General features: G+C 44.4%; 1 protein-coding gene across 3 annotated transcripts in view; it reads left to right on the forward strand.

The window, feature by feature from the left end:
- The window catches only part of LOC102683288 (LIM domain-binding protein 3-like), a 50,162-nt gene extending 32,853 nt beyond the window's left edge, over positions 1 to 17,309 (forward strand). Inside the window, exons 4-9 of one of the 3 annotated variants that reach the window (XM_069189296.1) lie at positions 3,495 to 3,517; positions 6,254 to 6,457; positions 8,171 to 8,200; positions 10,826 to 10,989; positions 11,746 to 11,782; positions 12,925 to 17,309. In XM_069189296.1, coding sequence (XP_069045397.1) covers positions 3,495 to 3,517; positions 6,254 to 6,457; positions 8,171 to 8,200; positions 10,826 to 10,989; positions 11,746 to 11,782; positions 12,925 to 13,021 — 555 coding nt within the window. In that variant the 3' untranslated portion in view covers positions 13,022 to 17,309. Of the gene's footprint in view, positions 1 to 106; positions 418 to 3,494; positions 3,518 to 6,253; positions 6,458 to 8,170; positions 8,201 to 10,825; positions 10,990 to 11,745; positions 11,783 to 12,924 lie in introns of all 3 variants that reach the window. The other 2 variants (XM_069189297.1, XM_069189295.1) reach the window with 2 other exon arrangements.
- The last annotated feature ends 4,384 nt before the right edge of the window (positions 17,310 to 21,693 follow it).

The raw sequence follows: 21,693 nt of genomic DNA on the forward strand, positions 1-21,693 counted from the left end.
TGGTAGATGTGAGGACAGGAATTCATTTATTATGCCCTGCTCTCTGTATCGTCTCTCCCCTTCTTTTTGTCGTTTCATTTCTCTCGCCTTTTGTTTCCTTCTGAAGGATCAGTCACTTCAAATCAATGGCAGCCTCTCAGCCTGCACTACCAGCCCTAAGCCACTGGGGGTAACCAACGGGACAAACACCTACTTCTACAGCAAGCAGGAGATCAACCATTTCTCTAACATTTCAATTACTGAAGCTGGAGGCCCTTCTCCCACGAAGCGGCTTTCAGGCCCTGTGGGCAAACTGGCAGGGCAGAGGGGGCAGTATAACACCCCGATAGGCCTTTACTCAGCCGACACCATTAGGGAGATGGCTGAGGCTCAGGGAGGCCGCAGAGGAAGGGTCTCTGCTGTCGGCCTCCTCCAGGGGTATGTAACAGGACACACTAACACCCACAACAGAGTCTGTCCACTGATTCTTCGGGTCTCCGTCAGAAAGCTGTTCTGTAAACCCCATCCTGCAAGAATGCACAGAATACAGTTGCAGATGGCTTCTTTCTTTTACTAGAATATCAGAAATAACACTTTCACAAACCTTCTTTCACATTCAGTTGCATAAGTAGGGATCTTATTGATCAGGAAATATAGTTTCATGAGGAGCTGAGAGAGTTTTAAATACGTGGTGCTAATGGTCACAGCTGCAGCAATACAGTATATAGTATTCTGATAAAACCCAAACCTCTTCTTCTTCAACAGCTATTTCTTTCAGACTCATAAATTACAGTTCTGAGCAGGACTAGAGTGGAACCTGGTCCCAGAGACTGTGAGAATCATTCTCTGTTAGTATGTAAGACTTCCAGTGTTCTGTTTGCTTGGAGGACTGGGGTTATAGACACAGCCTTCCTTTTGAATCACACAAAAACCGGAGGAGAGGCTGACCCAGCAGCACTGTTGAGAAGGTATGTTTCTAACAGATCAGATCCTTTGGATTTAATCAACTATAGGTCTCCTGCTGTGTACCACAGCAAATCTCTTGGGATTAGTCCACTACAGGACTCCTGATGAGTAACAGAGCAGATCTCTTGGATTACCTTTTGGGTTGCCTCTGGTTTTATGTTTTTTTCTTTTGTGTAAAACAGAGGGAGGGCATGTTTTCGTTACTATATTCCTTGACATGTTAGAATTAAGCCTTAAAACAGCATCAGAAATGTAATGCTCTGTAGAAATATATAAAGTATTTATGTACTTTAATGTGGAAAGTCATCGCTTGTCCCCTTTTGTGCACCAATTTTCATAGTGAACAATGAGCCTGACAAATCAGAGAGATGTACTGTACCTCCCTTGACCGTCAGAGGCGGTCATGCACCCCTTCCCAGGCAATCGGGGGGGCAGTTCAAGGTATAGAAGGCATGCCTGAGGCAGTGGCTTAAACCCAGACTCTGACTGCACGTAGTATGTACTCTTTGAGTTGCTCTAACTTGTAGTTGTTGGAGTGTCAATATTAAAGAAGTATGTTGTCAGTCGAGGTAACTTCAGTTGACCTTTTTGTCTTTTAGAGAAAGAGAATTGCCTGTAACATAATTCTTAAGTGACACCCAGACATGTTCAGTAAGTGTTCTTCTTGGAAGCAATCCTTAAAGTAATCTCTCGTTACTCATGTCATGTAGTCTGATTATATTGCTACTGTGACTGTCTGATACTTCTCACCAGTGCTGTGGGATTGCCCCTGCATAAAGTGGACTCCATCTGCTGGCAGGCTGCTGTCACGACACTAGAAACACCAGCAGCTCCTCCATCCCAGGCTGGAGAGAAGAGACTCAGAACATTTAGCCATTCGTAGCTTCTGTATTCACAAGCAGGATGTTGTGCCTTTCCATGGCTTCCTTCATTACTTCCAAACATACAAAATCTTCTACTTCTCCTGAAGGAAGGCAGGCCTCAGAAAGAAAATCATATGCCAAGCTGGAGTTAGGGAGTGCCCTGTGAATAATCTTAAAGGAGCATATGGAATAATAATTAATAATAATAATTGCTTACACTTATATAGCGCTTTTCTGAACACTCCACTCAAAGCGCTTTACAGGTAATGGGGACTCCCCTCTACCACCACCAATGTGCAGCATCCACCTGGATAATGCACTGTGATGGTATATAACACATAAGGAGTGTAATATACAGTACCATCATAGGGCATTAGTTCAACCAAAGAAAGAATTCTTGGTTTTAAAAACTGGCTTTGATTTTAAGATTTTTTGCTGAAGAACAATTGATGATAAAGTTTGTGAATAATGGATTAAATTGTTCCTTCTCATTGGCAGTTAAACTTATGGACATTAAAATATGAGAATATGAAGAAGTTTCTCTGAGGCTGTTTGGCTGGTGTTTACTTGAAAAACTGCTATGGGCTAGAGACAGAGCTGCAAATTATGTCATCAAAGTCACTTCACAGAACTTTCCAGTCCCAGAAAGTCCTTGACTTTGTGTAGCTTGTTATGTAAAGAATCATCTTGGGGATACCAAAAGAAAATCCAGAGTCAGAGCCACCTTAAAAACGAGAGATGGGAAAGTTGAGGCACATGAGCCAAGCGAGTGGGAGAGGTGACTTCATGCGAGTGGCAGGGCTGGAGCGAGGGCGCTGGTGTTGAGTCCGCTGTGTGCGATAGTGTTACACCCTCTCTGCGCCAGCGCAAAGGGACACCTGTTTTTGCCTTTCCTTTAAAAGGCAGTGGAATTCGAGGGCTCGAGTTTCTGTACATCCAACACTGGCTCTGTATGTCCCGGGACATCTCTCTCCCTGCTTAGGAAAAACAGGAATTTTCATGCAAGGCAAAAAAGGACTTTATTGAACCCTGGCATAAACTTTAACCCTGCAGGTGATGTGGTGGGGTTGTGACTGCTGTAACTTGGCTTTGGAGCTGCGGTTGGTTTGGCTGGAGGGCGGTGGCCTGGGGTCAGTGCGGCACAGCGTGGTGGCTGCTGTCCTTGTCCATCACTCCTTAAAACTGTGTTTATGGCGGCAGAGTCTGGAGTCCTCGAGAAGCTTTGAGAGGAAGCTCAGACTCCAATTATAACCCGTGGTCATGGAGCCCGTGAGGCCAATTGAATTAATAAATCAAGGGCAACTCCCTGGAAGGCAAGCAAGCTCTGAGAAAGATCTGCACAAAGCATTTCAAGACTCTCTTAGAAGAAAATTTCTATAGGGAAAAAAAACTGAATGTTGCTCAGGGTCATAAAATTAGATGGTTGAGGTAGAAGAGAAATCAAATTAGTTTGGTACAGTATTTCTAATCAGGATGCCATAGTGGAGTATTTTGCTCATTTGCACACCAGACAAACAATTTTCATGGCTGTCCTCACCAATGGACATCAGGACATCTGAGTACAGTCACGCCCTGCAGTGCTGTCCATGCCTGAGGTCATGTCGTGATGTTGCCAGAGTGAAAGGTCTCGAATGTGTTTTTAACTTTGATTTTTCTCTCTCTCTCTTTCTCTTTCCACTGCATCAGGTCATTGCCAACACTGTTGCCAAGTTAGTATGATTTCCCATGAGCCTGTGCTCCGGGCTGTGCTGTGTCCAAGCATGTTGTCTGTGATTGGTTGTTGAGCCAGTAGCCTGGGTCGCTTTAGAACTTTGACAGGAATACCCTTCTATTCCATTGCATGTGGTGATTCATATAACATGCAGCCAATCTGTAAGCAATGTCTGTAGAGCTCCAGGCTTTCAGGTACACTATAACTGTGTCTCAGACTTGCCTACGTCAGGAGACAGCAGCGTCGCTTCTGCTCTGGTCTGCACAGTGTCAGGACAGCAGTTTCACAGCTTCATAAGCAATGGGGTAAACCCACGTTTGCATTTTTATAAGTCATTTTATAAAGGTCAGAAAATATTTTAATCAGCCAGGAATGGAAATTAAAGAAACTGAGACATGAATTATAACACTTTACATTTATTTGGTGGTTAATAATACACCATTTCAGTTTGTTTTAATTTATACAGTAATTGACTTGTGCAACCGTGCTGACTGTTGCAGATGAACAGTAGTGCCTCTAAATGGCTACAACTACTGCACTTTCACCAGTTTGACATAGAGGATAATGCCTTTCTTCAGATAGTACCTAAGTATAGTGCTCTGTAGCCTGATCCTTTCAATGCACATAGTTTCATGAAGACCCTTGTGCTCCAGTCCTTGGTAGTTAGTTGAGTGCATGCGACAATGAAATAACACTGAGTTCTATTGGAACCTCCAATGTTTAGACAATAGTCTCCATTTCTGAAGATAAAGCAGCAGAGAACAGACTGCATGTTGTGACTTGGTGAACTGGGTGGTGAATGATGGAGTGGAAAGATAGACAATCCCATTGTAAGGTGGATATGCATGCAATTCTATTTGTCCATAAGCTAATGGGTTACAGTACCTCTTGTCTGGAGATATTGCTAGAAGAGGTACGTGATTCTGAATTTAAAGGTCAAAAGGCTTCCATGTGCCATTTTTCATGTTGCATTTAGAAAATATTGTGTTCTACATTGTAGCTTTAAAGACAGAATAAATAATATGATCACAATAAAAGAATGGTTACAGCAGCTAACTGATCTGACAGCCTCATCTAGCAATTCACTGAAAGAGTGGAAGCAGAAGCCAGGGTGTCACCTTCAACAATATGGCTGGGCATCATGTTCAACACTCCCACAGTTCTCTATGTAAAACTTGCCTCCAGTTCTCAGTTTTAAATGTATTTCCCAGTAATTTCAATATGTGTACTCTGGTCTGAAAATATTTTATTATTGGAGTGGTTGTTACATCTACTTTTGACCTTTATTTCAGGGCCTAGGGCATTTTTTCCATTTCTTGGACTTGTTTGTAACAGACTTGGTTCTGAGCAGTGTGGTGGCTTTAAAAGGATTGCAATTATGCTGTCTTATATGAGGCCGCTTTGTTTTTTGTGTTTACGTTTTGTCCTTTTCACTTGATTTCAGTCTGTTTCAGCTCCTTAAATGTTTTATAAATACAATACCGTGTCTTCGTATCTCCATACTAATAATAATAATAATTGCTTACACTTATATAGTGCTTTTCTGGACACTCCACTCAAAGCGCTTTACAGGTAATGGGGACTCCCCTCCACCACCACCAATGTGCAGCATCCACCTGGATGATGCGACGGCAGCCATAGTGCGCCAGAACGCTCACCACACATCAGCTATTGGTGGGGAGAAGAGCAGAGTAATGAAGCCAATTCATAGATGGGGATTATTAGGAGGCCATGACTGGTAAGGGCCAATTGGAAATTTGGCCAGGACACCGGGGTTACACCCCTACTCTTTTCGAGAAGCGCCCTGGGATTTTTAATGACCACAGAGAGGCAGGAGCTCGGTTTTACGTCTCATCCGAAGGACGGCGCCTGTTTACAGTATAGTGTCCCCGTCACTATACTGGGGCATTAGGACCCACATGGACTGCAGGGTGAGCGCCCCCTGCTGGCCCCACTAACACCTCTTCCAGCAGCAACCTTAGTTTTTCCCAGGAGGTCTCCCATCCAGGTACTGACCAGGCTCACACCTGCTTAGCTTCAGTGGGCTGCCAGTTGTGAGTTGCAGGGTGATATGGCTGCTGGATTAACTGCTTTTATTAATTAGGTTTAAGATATTAGTAAAAATTAGGTTTTGTGTGACTAGTCCATGAGGCCACCTGTGGCAGGCAGCCTTCTGACCCTGAGGACAGACCTGGTCTCGGGATCACAGCAAGGCATGTAGTCTGGTGTGGTGTTTGTTGACCAGTAGGAGGCACTGCTCCCTCTGGACCAGTAATTCCAAACCAGTACCACAGTAGTCCTGGCTGTGTGTGGGAATGAAAAATCCTTTGGCATTGTTCGAAGGAGTAGGGGTGCTGACCTAGGTGCTCTGATTGAATTGGCTTTGTAGATCCTTACTGTATTTGAGCTTCTGTTGCAGAATGGGCTATTCTGAGAGGAAGGTGCCCATCTGTGAGGAATGACACGAGTCCCCACGTTCCTGCAAAGCTTCCCACAGAAACAATAATTAAATCCAAGGTATTTTTGTTACCGGCATACCCAGGCATAGGCCAGTTCATCTCAATGCAGAGAGTACAGGTTTCTTGACTAAATTTACCTGCTGATTGGTCCCTTCCTTACTGTTACATTGTCACATTGGGATACTCTCCGCTGCCACCCTTCCTCCCTCACAGTCTCTGTCTGTCCTGCACTGTCTCTCTCTCTCTGTCTCTCTCACGTCCCCCACTGCCTGCAGCACTGAGTATATCCCCAGCTTCAACCCCAGCGTGCTGAAGGACTCTGCCTTGTCCACACACAAGCCAATTGAGGTCAAGGGGCCTGGTGGCAAGGCTACCATCATCCACGCCCAGTACAACACCCCCATTAGCATGTACTCCCAGGACGCCATCATGGACGCCATTGCTGGTCAGGCCCAGGCCAGGGGAAGCGACATCTCAAGGTAAGCGTCATTCTGCACAGGCCTGCCACCCCACAGCCCACTGGCTGCTGAAGACCCTTCGGAGAAACATTTGCACGGTGCTCATTCACCATGGTTTCCAATGCTCTAATTTAATTTGCTTTCACTGTGCTTTCACTGTATGTTAGTGCACTAGAGTAGGTTGGTCGCTCCGTGATTTGTTAATCCTTTGCCAAGTAGGGTCACTCTGAAATCAAAGCTAGATAGATGTTCTTGTTCCCTGTTCTCTCTAGGGGAGTTTCCCCAACATCTTCTAAGAACACTTTAATTCTCGTGTGATAGACGATTACTGTGAGCTCCTAGTCTGCTTTCTTCACTGGGTTGTCTCCCTCCTGTCAGCTGTTGTGTGAGGCAGTGGGCTCCCTCAGGGCTGTGCTTCAGGCTATAGAGAGAAGACAAGTGTCTCTTTGTGGATACGGATATCTGAAGAGACCTAGCTGGGACTCATGTCCTGCCGCTTCAAAGTGGACATGTAAAAGAGAAGTGCCTTCGTCCAAAACCATCTCTCATGTTCTCCCTATTAAACTGTTTACCTCAGGTTCACTAGCTATTAATCACATTGCTGAAGCGTCTGTCCTCTTCTTTATTTAATTCATACGTGTGCTCCCTCCCCATATCTTCAGAGACTTCTTTCTTAATTTTGCACAGTCCAGGAGCTTTTCAAATTTCATTAACGTTAACTGACCTTGAGTTCTGAAAACACAGTACAGGAATTTGTTAATTCATTCCTATGCTGCCTTCTAAAAATAAATGGATTTCCAGGTACAAACACTGTATGAAATTGTAATGTAATTTGCGAGAACACTGTAAAAGGTAAATTATTTCAGTTTAAATATTGTTCTACACACATCTCCTTTTTTACATTACCTTAAAAATCTTATTCTAAACTTATTCTAAATTAATTTAGGAAGTTTCTCTTTGATATCCTGTACTTGTAAAATCAATACAAATGCATTATAGTCAACTTCCTGATGGAGAGTTATCAGCGTGGGCATTAGTACAAATCCTGCCGGCTGTATCCTGCCTTGCTGTCGGTGTCACTGATAAGTCAGTCTCCAGCTTCCTTCTGTGCACCGTGCTGTCACAGGTGAGGCCTCGATTGCCTGTCTTCCGTGAACAGCAGGGGGCGCTTTTGCAGCGCATGGTTGCACCCAGTCAGCTTGCAGGAGCAGCGCCTACATGTGCAGCGTGTTCTGCTAAACCGCATCGTTGTAGGCGGGAGTCATGACGGATGATCACGATTGCCCCTTTCGCGTCCACTGCCTTTGAGAAATCCCGGCAGTGATTCCACATCGATAACCAGTGGATTCATCCCAGTGCACACCCTGTCTGCCTGCGGAGAAACGGCAGGGGCAGCGTGTCTGGCAAACACACAAAGGAGCGAAGGTCTTTCGGCCCATCTAGCCCCTTGGGTAGTAACAAACTGATCCGAGGATCTCGTCCAGCTACATCAAACTGTATCAGACTGTGGGATATTGTCTACTGGAGGTGGTTGGAAAGGTACCACAGTACAGCCGGGCTCCAGCTGTTTGTATAGAGCTCATGTATCTCTCCCTTTTCTCCCCCTTCTCTCACTCCCTCCCTCCAACACCACCCCCACTGCACCATCCGTCTCACCCCTGCCCTGCTGCTTCCCCCCTCCCCCTGCAATCGCGGCCCTGCCCGGGGGCGACCGGTTGGTCATGTGACTCACAGCGGTGGCGGTGCTGCCGGCTCTCCCCTGGCGTAAGTAGACTAATCTTCGCCTCAGACGAGCATGGCGTCTGTCTGTCTCTCCTGCCTGTTCATCCTTGTACTAACGAGCTCATCCCCCTTGGTGCTGAGCTGCTAGCTGTGGCCCTGTCCTCCCTGGCATTTCAGATCTCTGTGTTGGGAACCAGTGGGACGGATCAGTTCTCCATATTCCATATTGCCGCCAATGCAGAGTTGATATCTTCTCTTCCTACCAGTCCAGGTGTTTATCCCACCTATCACTGAATCATTAGTTTCAACTCCTACATTGCATTGCATGGTGTATTAAATGCTCACTTGTCCTGATTTGTTTTAATAATCTAAGACACGTGACTGTATGTAATGTAAAGCAGAGTAATTAGTCATTTAGCTGATTCTTTTATCTAAAGTAATTCACAGTGATAAATTTCAGATGAACTCCAGCTGCAGAGCATAAACCAGGAGCCCCTCTCCTTCACTGCAGGACCAGGTATCCTGCTGGGTTTCAGACAAGAAGGGGCTGCTGGTTTGCAGTAAATAGTAGAAGCCTCACCTGCAGTGGAGTAGTAGTCTCTGCAGGTGCCCCTTCAGACCTGAAGAAAACTGCCATTACCAGGTGTTAGTGTCTCAATCCCAGTTTATCACCCATCTGTTAATGGAGATGCTTAGACCTTAAATGTCTTTAAGTTTTCTGTCTAGAGTCCTCACTTTCTAAATAGCTGTAGACATTTGCATTATTAAACCATATTCATTCTTTTCAAGCCTTAGATGGTTGGAGACTTGCAGAGCCCTGTGAAATTAATTGTAATCTCCATATATTTAAAAGCTGAAAACGGTTACATGTGACAATCTAGTGGTTAGCCATTCCAGTCTTTCCTGGTTCCAGTAAGCAGCAGAAAGTACAGTGACAGTGAATAGGAGTAGACAATGGGGTTCCAAGCACCAGAATTGGTGCCTATTTTTGGCCAATTGTTATAGGCACCCACAACTTTACTTTGAGTCCTCAACATACTTGCCCTCAACACTTAACAGGCAGTAAAACAAAAACTTTGAGTAAACAAAAATGTTTGAAGTTACAATTGTTTAAGTGGCCCCAGTTAAATGGAGTGTGCCAGAACAATGTACCAGGTATTCGTTTTATAATTCCACTTCATTTTTGTAGTATCAGTTATGAGTTCTGGGTGCATTTTGATTTGGAGAAAGCCCTTCTCAAGGGATGTCAACCATACTTTCACTTTCATGGTCTTAACCTGACCTAATTACTGGGCCAGCCAGTAACCTCCACCAACTAAGTTTGTCCACAAAGGCTTCCTGTACTACTTATAGAAGAAATCAGTTTTGGGTTTTACAGTGTATTTGCAGTTAACGAACACCCCTTCAGTCCATTGTGCTTTTGGTGTTTAACCCGTGATCCTCTGCTTTCATTCACTGGTGTTGTTATTCTTTCCTAACTCCTGAAGTCTATCCTCCTTAAGCCAACTAAGTCCACAGTCCTCTGATGCATCTGTGTTCAGAGGTGTGGTCTGGAAAGGAAAACACTTAAAGGGCAAAAGCTGCTGGTTTGTTTTCCAGCTATCGAGATGTTCAGACAGGTACTTAAAGGACAGTGTGAAGTAGCTACACAAGAAATGATGGCTTATGGTCCTGAGCAGCATTCAGTGGCACCAAAAGGCAGAAATTACACCTCTCAAAGGAGCCCAGAACAAAGTGAAATTGGATTCTGGAAGAATGGAAGCTAATTCTTGAGGCTGATCTTCAAAGAACTGGGCCTGAGGAGAGCAGGGTTTTATGTATGAAATGTGTACAGAACAAACAAGGTTTGTCACTCCCAAATCCACTGCTGCCTGATATACCAAGAACCAATTAATGTACTTCACAATGAAGTGGCTGCGAATGTTCTGAGTCTGTTCCAGCTCCGGTATTAAAGAAATGTCTAAGGTTATGTTGGGTGTCTGGTTAAAGGATGTAGGCAGGTCAGAAGTTCATTGTTCATGTCTGGTTAGGTCCTGATGCTGGCTTGTGCTCATCTCCACACAGAGCCCCAAGAGCCCAACTCTCCCATCGTCCACCTACAAGTCCGATTTTACATGGCACCAGATATATTCACAGTACCTTTAAATTGGGGTGTCTGTCCAGTTTGAACCCCAGTGTTTCATTGCTCCATAGATTTTCATGGGTGGTGAGCATTGTGGATGTTCTGTTGCCTTGACATGCTGATGACATTTCCTGGGTTTGAGCGATTCTGATGTGGAAGAGGGGTCTCCCAGGGCTCTGGGTTTGAGCGATTGTGAGGTTTAATATTATAGTGATTGTGTATTTTAATATTAATTACTGGAGACAGAAAGTTTGTTTGCCTAGGTTCTACTTTTGTCTTCTATTTTAGTTGTGCAGACTTAGATGTTACTTCCCCAGGTCTTCGTCCAGGTCTCAATAATAGTCTAGAAGTATCCTATTACATGCGTGCAAGTTACCTATTGGATGGGATAACCATACAGGAGAGTGGCTAGTGACAGGATATGTTGTGTGTTGAACAAGGTCTTCCTCTGTAGCCTCAGCGGCTGGGGGGGTATTGTGACCCCAGCCTAGCAGGGAGTAGGGTTCAGGACCTACTGACAACAACGGCTCTCTCTGTGGTTGCAGTACGCTCCCTGTTAAAGACCCTCTCGTAGACAGTGCTTCTCCAGTGTATCAGGCTGTCGTCAAGAACCAGGAGAAGGGCGAGCTGGATGACTGGGCTCGCCGTGCTGCCAACCTGCAGTCCAAGTCCTTCCGCGTCCTGGCTCACATCACAGGAACGGAGTACAGTAAGTACAGCATGCTCCCCTTTCACACACAGTGCTGATGATCTGTACAATGCCACTGTTTATCTGGACCCTTTCTCTTGTGTTATATAATGTAAGATATGAATTATATTACATGTAAGAGTGTAATAGAGAGTCCTGCCTCATTCAAAGGAACAGCCTTGACATTTGGAGCAAAGGGCAGCAGCAAAACACCCAGCATACAACAGAGCAGACACAAACAAGCATTAAAGACTAACAGTTAACTCATACAGTATATGAAATTAAGGAGCGGGAATGCCATTACTGTCAGGATCATCAAGAGATCAAATCTGTCCTCCGAGTCTTCCAATCTAATGTCAGAGAGGAAAGTGTTTTACCAAAACTATTGATAAATTATATTGTTTAGGAAACTATGTCAGGATCAACACAATAAACCACTAAACAACAATCCATTTCACTAGAACAAGTGCTGGCTCCAAGAAATTATTGGATCAACAGTTATTGGTTACCAACAAGGCTAAAATAACCAACCTCCTCTCATTTGTAACTGTTCTTATGTTCTAAGTATGCCAGAATGACAATTATAAGCTGTAAAGCTTTTCCTTAAGAGCCTAGGCAGAGCTGGTCACAGATCACTGGTTTAGCTGAATGTAAAAAAGGCAAGAATTCTCCATGAAGACCTGAATCCTTTCTCTCAGGAAGTATGGTGACAGTCAGTGCAGTTGGTGTCCACTTGTCCACCTCAAACGCTGACGCCTGTTTTCTTCTGTCTTTCAGTGCAAGACCCAGACGAGGATGCTCTGAGGAGATCAAGGTAGGCAGCTAGCAGCAGCTCTGGTGGCCTTATCTGTCAGACACACAGTCCCAGCAGTACATCAGAGACTTAGGCCAAGCGCTGGTTTAATACACAGCTTAATCCAGGACACAGACATCTTCTGCCAGGCCCTCTTCCAGGACACTCGGCTGCAACTTCGTTAAATGCTCCAAGGCCTTGGCTTCAGAGGAAGCTGACCTTTTGGAGCTGGAATGTGTTTAAGTGCCATATAATGGGAGTGGGTGAGGTTTTTGGGCAGTTTTGTGCTTCTCTTTTCCAGTAAACGCACCCTGAGCAGTCTCAGTGGGTTTCCTAAGCAGACTACACCTCAGCACTAATGCTGCCCACTGGCTGGTTTGCAATGCCCTGTTCGATGTTAGTCAGTCTGAAGTGGCTCCCTGAATATCATGAGCCCAATGCCATTCCTCTGGGTTCTCAGGACTGGGCCACCCCATGTGCCAGGAGGCTGTCCCTCTGGGTGATATATGCTAGAGCATGGCCTGAGTTTTGGAGACTGGGTCCCATTGCCAGTGTGTGTCTTAGGCACCAACTCTGGAATCCTGCTCCCTGTCAGACCCACAGCAATCCCCGCTGTACAGCAGCTCTTGACTGTATGATAGCTGGAATGGTTCAGAAAACCCTGCTCTGGTACAGTTTTGACATTTGTAAAGAATTCAGTGTGAAAATACTAAGCAATACCAACTTCAAATCTTGCTTTCCATTCTCTTTAGAGATCAATTTAATAGTAATGTAATTTAATATGTCAGGCTATATAAGCTTATATAAACAAGTGATTGGATATACAAACAAGACTTTTTTGCCTATTTTAAATGCTGAACTGGGAAACCATTTCAATTGCCTGGTGGGAGAAGAAATTACTCCTGTCCTGTTAGAGTACCGAAAGTTGCTTTTCATTGTTCTGGTTTGGGTTAAGCTGAGACTCATTAGTGCTGCTTAAGAACAGGCTCCTCTGGGCCACAATGGGGGACTGAGAAGTGCTGGATTGCCCAAACCCCAAAATCCCAGCTCCCACAGATGGCAGGCAGGCAGGGGTATGGAAGTCACAATCCCTAACCCCCTCTTTCTCTCCCTGTTTCTCTCTGTTTCTCTCCCCTCTCTTTCTCTCTTTCTCCATGCCACAGGGAAAGGTTTGAAACAGAAGTAAAAGGCCCACGTTTTGCTAAATTGAAAAACTGGCACCACGGCTTGTCTGCACAGATCCTTAACATTCAGGGTTAGGTGTGCAGCTGAGACAGGCAGGAGATATCAGAGGCAGGAACAGGAGGTAGAGGTGTGAAAGCAGAGTGTTTAGTACCTGTAATATGAGTTTAACAGTAGAGTAGCGAAAAAAGAAAATAACAAAACCAGTTTCCTGAGTGCTTGTCCTCATGTGTTATGTGTTTCTGATCTTGTATCCCTCCGCTATGTTATAGCTCTCAGTTCTGTTCATTCTAGACGCCAGTATTTCTATTTTTGGGCTGTTCCACTGATTTCCAAAGCAAATCGTTTGTTGCTGTACAACAAAAAGTAATAGAAATTGCCTGGCACTGTTGGAGGGCTGTATTTTTCCTCTTCAGTCCAATGAATTGTAATTTTAATAAAAGAGACCCCACTTTGAAACCAAAACAAAGATACAGAAGATGTGTCACTTATTTCCCCTTTGCTACTGTTGGACTTTGTCGATACTGAGGGGTTCAGGTTTGTAAGGAAGAATGGCTGCTCAAAACTTTTGAGATCCAGTTTGGAGTCAAATAAATTTCTAGGTAAACTTGCTTCTGGTTTAATTGGAAGTCTGTTACATTACAATGGCATTGGAGGAAAGTATTTGCAGTGGAGTCCACAGTAGTGCTCCAGTGAGCATACGCTTCCCTACCATGTTAACATGAGCACCCTCAAGACTGGGAGGAAGCAAACTTCATTCAGTAATAATAATAATAAAAATAATAATAATAATAATAATAATAATAATAATTGCTTACACTTATATAGTGCTTTTCTGGACACTCCACTCAAAGCGCTTTACAGGTAATGGGGACTCCCCTCCACCACCACCAATGTGCAGCATCCACCTGGCACAAAACAGTACAAAACAGAGCAGACTCAAACACAGCAGTTTATGCAGAAGTGGACAATTCCACGATGCCTGGTGGAGTATGTGCTTATTTTAATGCAGCAGGGTTCTGTAAACAGCAAAGAAGCCCCATCTAGGCATAGAACACACACAAAAACATTACCAAGGAGAGAGTTTTGTTTTTTACATTGTAATAGGTTGGTCATTCTTGTCTGGCAATGAACACGGAAGCTAAGGTATCGAAACAAAAAGCCACACAACAGTTTGACCATGTGACCCTCCCAGCAAGGAGTGAGAATCCTGCGGGAGAATGAGGTTTCAGAAGAATCCATATTTCGTTGAGCCGTAACCTGGCTGTCAACACTGCCATGTCCTATCCACAGGGGGGAGACAGTGAGTAATCCTCTACCCCAACCCAGCAGCCTCAGCTCCTGTACAGACCTGAATCAGAGCAGTGGCTCTTGTTGCTTCCCAGGTTCAGTCTGATAAGAGTTACTCTAACAGTGTCAAAGCTGGTGATAATTAGGACAATTCTGTTTACAATACCAGGGAGAAAAGGTACCAGGTTAAAAGAAGTCTCCCAATTTTTTTAAGTAACACGAGAGACTGCTTTTGAAATCTCTTGATGCCCTTTGTCTTATTCTTCTAATAAGACAATGTTTTTTTCCCTCTTTGGAAAACAACAATACCTGACAAGATCCTTGAGTATGCTGATGTAATGCTGTGCACATGGTCATGTGGGAGACTGAAAGACAGACTGACACATGGAGTGAAGTTTCAGTTTCCTTCATTTATTTCTGAGACCCTTGAGTGCAGAACAATCCGTAGTTCCCTTTGTATCTATTAATAAACCAGCGTTTGTGGAGAACAGTTCTTATTCTTGTTTTTTTAATGTGCTGTAAGCTTGTAGGATTAGTAATGGTTTATGATGCCATTGTAATTTTGTTATTTGTGAAGTGGGAGATAGGGAGAATGTTTAAATAGATTAAAGGAAAGGTTATAGCTTTGCTTTGTTTTATGATGCTGTTTTATTGAGTTCACATTTATCTCATTAATAGGCAAACTGCCCAAATTTTTCCCAAGTTAGTCTATTGGGTTTAAAAAGAAAATTAAGTAAGAGGGTTGACAGACATTTCAGGAGAGACTACTGTCTAGTCGTTCTGAATGATTATGCTTTTAAAAGCAGACAAGTGATGCATTGAACCTCAATAAGAACATTAAAAAGGTTACAAGCATGAAGAGGCTATTTCGGCCCATCTAACCTGTTTGGTATTTAGTTGACAAAGGATCTCAACCAGCTGTTATTTAAAAGAAGCCAAATTATCGGCACATGGCTGGGTATCTTGTTCCATTCTCACAGAACGCTTTGTGTAAGAAGGTATCTCCCGTGTTATCCCTGCAATGGGTTGGAGTGGATTGCCTCCTTGCCTTTATGGTCTGTTCTCCACAAACTTCTCTTTGTCGCTGAAAACACAGGGCTAAGCAGGGTCTCTGCAATCTGAGATGAGTTGAGGGATAGAGTATGTTGACCAGGGTTGTCAAGCTTGTCATTTTGTTTTACTGACGTACAGACAGAACACCAGGAGTGGGGTATCTCTTGGTGTCTGGGAAAGAGGAGTATTTTTTTCCTCCCATGGGTGGGAGGGTGTTCATTCTGTAGCAGACAGCTTATTTCATCCAGAATTCCAGATTTGAGTGTTTTAGGGATTTCCATACCTTTAAAATTAGACCTGATTTTATGGGCAGTGGGCAGCCCTGATGTTGGCGAGGGTTTAGGGTCTCCCATACTGAAACACAACTGCGGATTGTCAGCACAGAGCAGTGCCGACACAGGAGTCCTGTTTCACACTCTGGTATCAGGCTGTAGCTCTGAGACAAAGAGCACTCTCTACTGAAGGACTGATTCATCACAGTTCAATTCTACGTGCATAGTTTTGGTGGAATGCTTGAATCATATTTGTAGTTTCATTTTTAGTACCACTCAGTGTTACCTGAAAACAGATTATTTTCTGTGATAAAGAGTGGTTTGAGCAAAACACCCAGGTTTTAAGGTCTTTTCAGTCATTTGAGAAAGAAGATTTATTCTTTTGCCACAGGTGTAATTTGGCATCCAACATTATCTTATAAGCGGTTTGTACTGACCATCACTGTGCTTTCCTATGATTTTACTACGCTGTCAGACTGCTTTTTTGAGGTTATTATTATTATTAATAATTATTATATTGTTATATAGCCCTGAGCAGCTCTTAGTAAGTATTTGTTCTATGTTCTTGGAGTGAAGGGAAAGCGTGGCTATCAGTTCTGCTGCTGGGTTTTGGGTTCGTTTCCAGCCTGGGCCACTTCTGTGTGGAGTTGGCATGTTCTCCTTGGCTTCTCCCACAGACATGCTGGCCGGGGTTAGTTGATGTCTCTTAATTGTCCCTGTGTGTGAACCCTACCCCTGTGTGTGTACTAGTCCCTGTTCCTGCTGGATTAGGCTCCGGCTCACCGAGACCCTGTGTAGGTGCAGCAGTGGATAATGGGTGGACTTTTACAGTGTAGTCTGGCACAGCACAGTGAAGATCTGGTAAAGACCTGGTGCAAACTACTGAGGAGAACTGTGGAAGAATTATACATTTTGTCATATTCCTTAGGCAACAGTGAAGGCAGTTTGTCCATTATTAGAGAGTAATGTCATTTTTTACTTTGTATTTTTCTGTCCACACTTGGCAGCCAATGTAAATTGTATCATGCTGCCAGGACTCCAGTGTCACAGAGCTGCAGCCTGTAACTCCCTTAAAGAATGAGACTGCTGGACCCCAGCTGCAGTTGTCTTTTTGTACGAGGCAGCGTTCTGTTACAGTCAGTACTGAGGCATTGAGGGAAAGCCATGGTACTGGAGCAGAAAATGAGCAGCTAGAAAGAAACTGGTGCCTCTTGAGCAAGAGAGAAACAGGAAAGAGCCAGAGAAGCAGCAGGAGAAATGCCCGTCAGGCTGTACCACAGGTTGTGTGCATAGCGCAAAATCCATTTGTCAGCCATATTGTAATGTTGCCTCTCTCAGCTATCCCTGCAGTAAGGGGGTGTGCGGAGGGGGCACAGCCCATCCTGGTGTATCACCTTCGTCCTGTTTCATCTGGATTGACAGCTACTGGACATGTAGCGCCCCCTTGTGAGCTGATGCAAGAGCACCGTGTTAATTGAGTGGACTTTGATAATGACGTATCTCCCCGTGTGCCCGCCTGAAGGCGGGGCTGTGTCCTGTCTCCCACGGCCCACTGTCATGAAGCACTGAGGTCATGAGTGCTGAGGTCTCAGTGGGCGTGGGTGGCTCTGCCCCCCCACACACACCCTCCCCCAGGGAGACTGACAGGTGCATGCATGTGATCTCTACTTTACTTCTGCTGTAGCTTGAAAATCTCTCTGTATATAGTGGCAACATTATTCTGAAATAAAGAACGTGAAAATGACCCATCATTTTGGCTGTTGTGGGGGTGGTTGTTTCTTCCTGATTTAAGGAATTTTGGTGACGCCTGGCATGACTCAGGCCTTCCCAGTTCTGTCCTGATAATCGCTGTCTTTCATAATGCAAATTTAAATTCCCAGCAGTCTTAGAGCTGTAATATTCATAAGATCATCTTATTTGCACATTATTGGTTCACTGAAAGGTTTTGTTAAGGACCAATGAGAGCTCATCTGGTATTGGCAGACTTCATAAGGAGCAAGTGACTTGTACATAACACTTTTCTTCCTCTTAAGCATCTCCCAGAGTTTTTAATGAGCAGAACAGCCCTTTTGAACAGGAGACAACACAGCTCCAGTAGCGCTGAGATATACTGTAAGTGTGTATTGATTATGTGGGGCAGATAGCAGTCACCCCAGAGCCTGGTTAGTCACTCACATGTCCCATTTTACCCTCCTTGAGTGCTGAGGTTTACGTACTGTATGACTCCAACAGCAGTTAAATAGCTAAAATAATTCTTATGAAAAACTTATCTGTCTGCAACGTAAAACTGCGCTCATAAGAATTGAAAAAACACTTTTTGTATTTTTCGGCTAAAACAAGAAAGCAAACAAAAGCAGCTCTAGCATCTAAACTAGGATGAGTACCATGAGCCACCTCATATGCTGTTTAAAAGCAGATACTTTATTCTGAGAAATATTGTTTTCCCCATGATGAATCACAAATGATATTTTCCAACCTTTTGTGATGCAAAGAGTGAAGTGTTTTCCACGAAGACCTTCGTACTGGTATATCCTTGAAATATTTACCTGCTGAGTGCTAGCACAGAGTCCAGCCCCTGACTCTTACTGGTGTGGATCAGATGAAAAGCCATGCTTCACCCTGCACCAACCACTGATGGCATATAACAAGAATCCACGATCATACAGAGAATAGATTTAATCTCTTATTTAGGAGTGTTTATAATGAGCTATTCTATCACATATAATGGTCAGAGACATTACTAAATAAATCTGATGTACATATCACCCAGGGAGGTGAGATTCTGCTTCCTTCCTCCTAGGAACAGTTCTCACTCCTGCCCTCCTTATTTTTGCTCAGCTTGAATTCAGATCTACTGCAGCAGTTCTCACATAATGATGGTTGTTCCTGCAGCTCTGTGTTTTTGTAAGGTACATTTATTGTCTATAGCAAAAATGTATTTCACAGTGTTGCTAAGCATCGTAAGGTTGTGGTGTAGCTCAATACTGAAGAAAAATGCATTTTCTTGTCTGTAAGGATGTCTTCTCTATAACTTAGAGATAAAGAGCTGCAAGCTTTTGCCAAGATGCTCAGGTGTCAGTCTTGAGGTGTGTCAGTGAGAGTGGAGTGGGCTTGGTGTGATCGATTTAGAAGAGAAACTGCAGGAAGGCCAGGTGAAGAGCTGACGCGTGGGCATCTGTCCATCTATGGTGAAAAAAGGAGGCAATCGTGGAGTGATTAGAGAGAGCTGGCGTTGAGAAAGCCGAAGCTGTTTCAAAAGACCTGAGAAGGTAATTCTGCTTGTCTGGTTTTCACATAGGGAAATTGCTTAGGTCTGCTGTGCGCTAATTTGTACTGATTAATTCTGTGTTGTACTGGATACGAACGCTAACCTCCTTCTTCCTCGGATCTGCTCCCCCTCTCACTCCATCAGGAGGAGGGGATACCCCTCCCTGCATGCATTGCATGCTGGGAAAAGAGAGAGAGTCTTGCAGCTGTGCTTGTGCCAATGGGTGGCTGACCCTCTCCCTCCATCCCTCCATCCCTCCATCCACACAGCACCTCATCCCAGACCTCTTAAGACAAACCAAAGGAAAACCTTCCCCCCAGTTTTCCTGAGCTTGTTTTCCTTTTCTCTTACCATTCTGACCCAGGCACACAAGTAAGTTTCCATGGGCACTGCTGCTCCACAGTCTCTGTTGCTCCTTCATCTTGACAGTAGAAACACAAACACAAACTCAGAGCCTTTATTCTTGAATTTGCTTTTCTGACAGGAAGTCGAAGCTAGTAATTAGTTATCTCTTCCCCTCTGTGCCTTCCCATCTCTTTTACTTTGTAGCTGAAATTGAGAGCAGCAGGAAGAGGTCCATATAGGTGTCCATGCCATCATAGATGAGTGCATTAGCTCTAGTTAATTCCCTGTCATTGTGTTCCTGGAAAGAAAGAGTGTTTGAAGTGTTAGAAGGAAGGGGATGAACATTTTTTAAAAACATGATCCCCGTTAAAGTGATGTCTTATCAAGGCAAGTTCATGAACTCGCCATCCTTCTGAAGGCCACCTGCACCTCAGTCCAGGATATGTCCCTGTTGTGCTCATATTATAGGCAGCAGCTCAAACCTAGATTCAATCCCATAGAGCTACTGTAGCAAGATTGAGACTCCTCACTTGTGTGTGGGATTCAAAAATTTCATAGTGCTTCCTTCCAGCTGGAAGTTGTTTTGGTGAAGAAATGTGTAAAACTTGAGAAACGAGAGTTTTGTTCTCTTTGTGAATGGTGTTGCTCTGAAGAGCAGCTGAGCAAGCTGGCTTGTCCAGGGGTGTCACTGCAGCAGTCACCCAACTGCACGGCTGGCCACTGATTGCAACGCTTACCGCCGTGAGAGAACACGAGCAGAGAGAGGCTGTGATCGAAAGGAATTGTAGTGAGTTCCTCTGATGCAGTGACTGTGGTGGTCAGAGCATGCCAAGCCTAATGACAACAGGGACGTTGTGTGGGAAAGCAGTGGTAGTCTGTGGTGTGCTGTACACCCTGCAGCTCCTCTGGGGCTGGACGCTGTCTGTTGTGTATCTACTGTGACAGGTGGGTGCCAAGCGACATAGTGGGCAGGGAAGCGAGATGTTCTACTGTATGTTCCGGTGTGTGTGTCCACTCCTCTGTGTCCTGTACTGTCTTCTGTGTATGGACTGAGCCTGCCCCCCAGTCTGTCCTGCATTTGGCTTTTGCTTCAGATCAAATCATTCAGCTTTCGTTAACAGCACCTCCTAACTTACACCCGCGATCTCAGCTTTCTGACAGTGGCTGATTGGTTATATTGGTCTGCTGTGGGTTACCAGCAGAGGACAGTAATGACTAACCTGGTTAAACAGCACACCAATAACTGGAAATCTCTGTGATACCGGTAACAGGAGACACTGCTGAAATTGTTGTGGCTGCAAGAAATGTTTTTATTCTGGCCTGTTAGACTTGTGATTTTGGGGGCTGTTGTTGTCCAGCAATAAGGCCGACTCTGGTTTTAATGATCAGGACATCTGAGTGCACGCAGCGGGTTTTCTAACAGCTTCATCGTAACCTTCAGTTCAGGGCCATTTGGGTTTAAGCAGTGTCGTACTGTAGCCAGTATCTGCGTGCCCCTGCATGCTGTCCTATTTCCACCTGTGTCCTCTCCCTCTGCCTCTCAATACTGCTAGGCCTGCTTCTTCGGAGTGTGCAGAAAATTCTGGTCTGGTTCTGCAGAAAGGGGCGGTACTAGCTGTATGCTGTGTTGGGTTTCCTGCACACACTGGGCAATTCTAACCCCCTTGCAGTGTGGGAGAGGACAGTTTCCCTATGTTGACAGACATGCCAAGCAGACATTGCCAGTAGGAGGCGCTGTAGGTCTCAGCTAAGCCTTGCCGTGGGCCGTAAATTTCTCCCTCTCCCTGAATCCCAAAACCCCACAACCCCACAGTCTTTCCCTTCCGCAGTGGCTGAGAACGAGAGATACTGTATGGCTTCTTCTTTATGTGTCTTGACAAAACAAAAATGTGTTAAACATCCCTTTTTGGACTCAATAAAAAATGGATGATCAACAATTACAAAAGCATGTATGTGAATCAGTGCAAACCTTAACCTCTGATACCCTAAGTACCTATCAGATGCTCTTTCATTCTCCTCTATCTGTCCTACTCTCTTTCTTTCTTTGTCTTGCTTATAACAAGCAGGTTAAAGTTTGCGTTCAAAACACAACAGTGCATTCCTGAGCTCTTGAACTTAAACATAGGGGCGGTCATGCCAGCTCCTATTTTTGCCACAGATTGGAGCGATAGAAATTTCTATTACGCCACACACAATATCAGTCCAATGAAGGACAGCAATATTGCGCTCATTCTTCATCTCATTGGTAACATGTAAGTCTGGGCAGAGCTCAGTGTTGAAGCCCCGCATTTGATTGGCTCTCATTGGCACTTCCCAGTGTGAGTTGTGTTATGAACGATAAATCCTCTTCAGACCTTCAGTTCCTTTCTTGTTTTGTTGGTCATATGTGTCTGTCTATTGGTGTGTGTATGTAGGAGTAAATGTGCCAGGGTGAATCCTTTTTAAATACGTCTACCAGTTCATCAATGAGCTTTAATTTAAAACCTCTCTATGTACAGAAAGAAGAAAGCAGATTTCAGGTT

This window comes from Lepisosteus oculatus, chromosome 4 (genome assembly GCF_040954835.1).
Source record: "Lepisosteus oculatus isolate fLepOcu1 chromosome 4, fLepOcu1.hap2, whole genome shotgun sequence".
Lineage (NCBI taxonomy): Eukaryota > Metazoa > Chordata > Actinopteri > Semionotiformes > Lepisosteidae > Lepisosteus > Lepisosteus oculatus.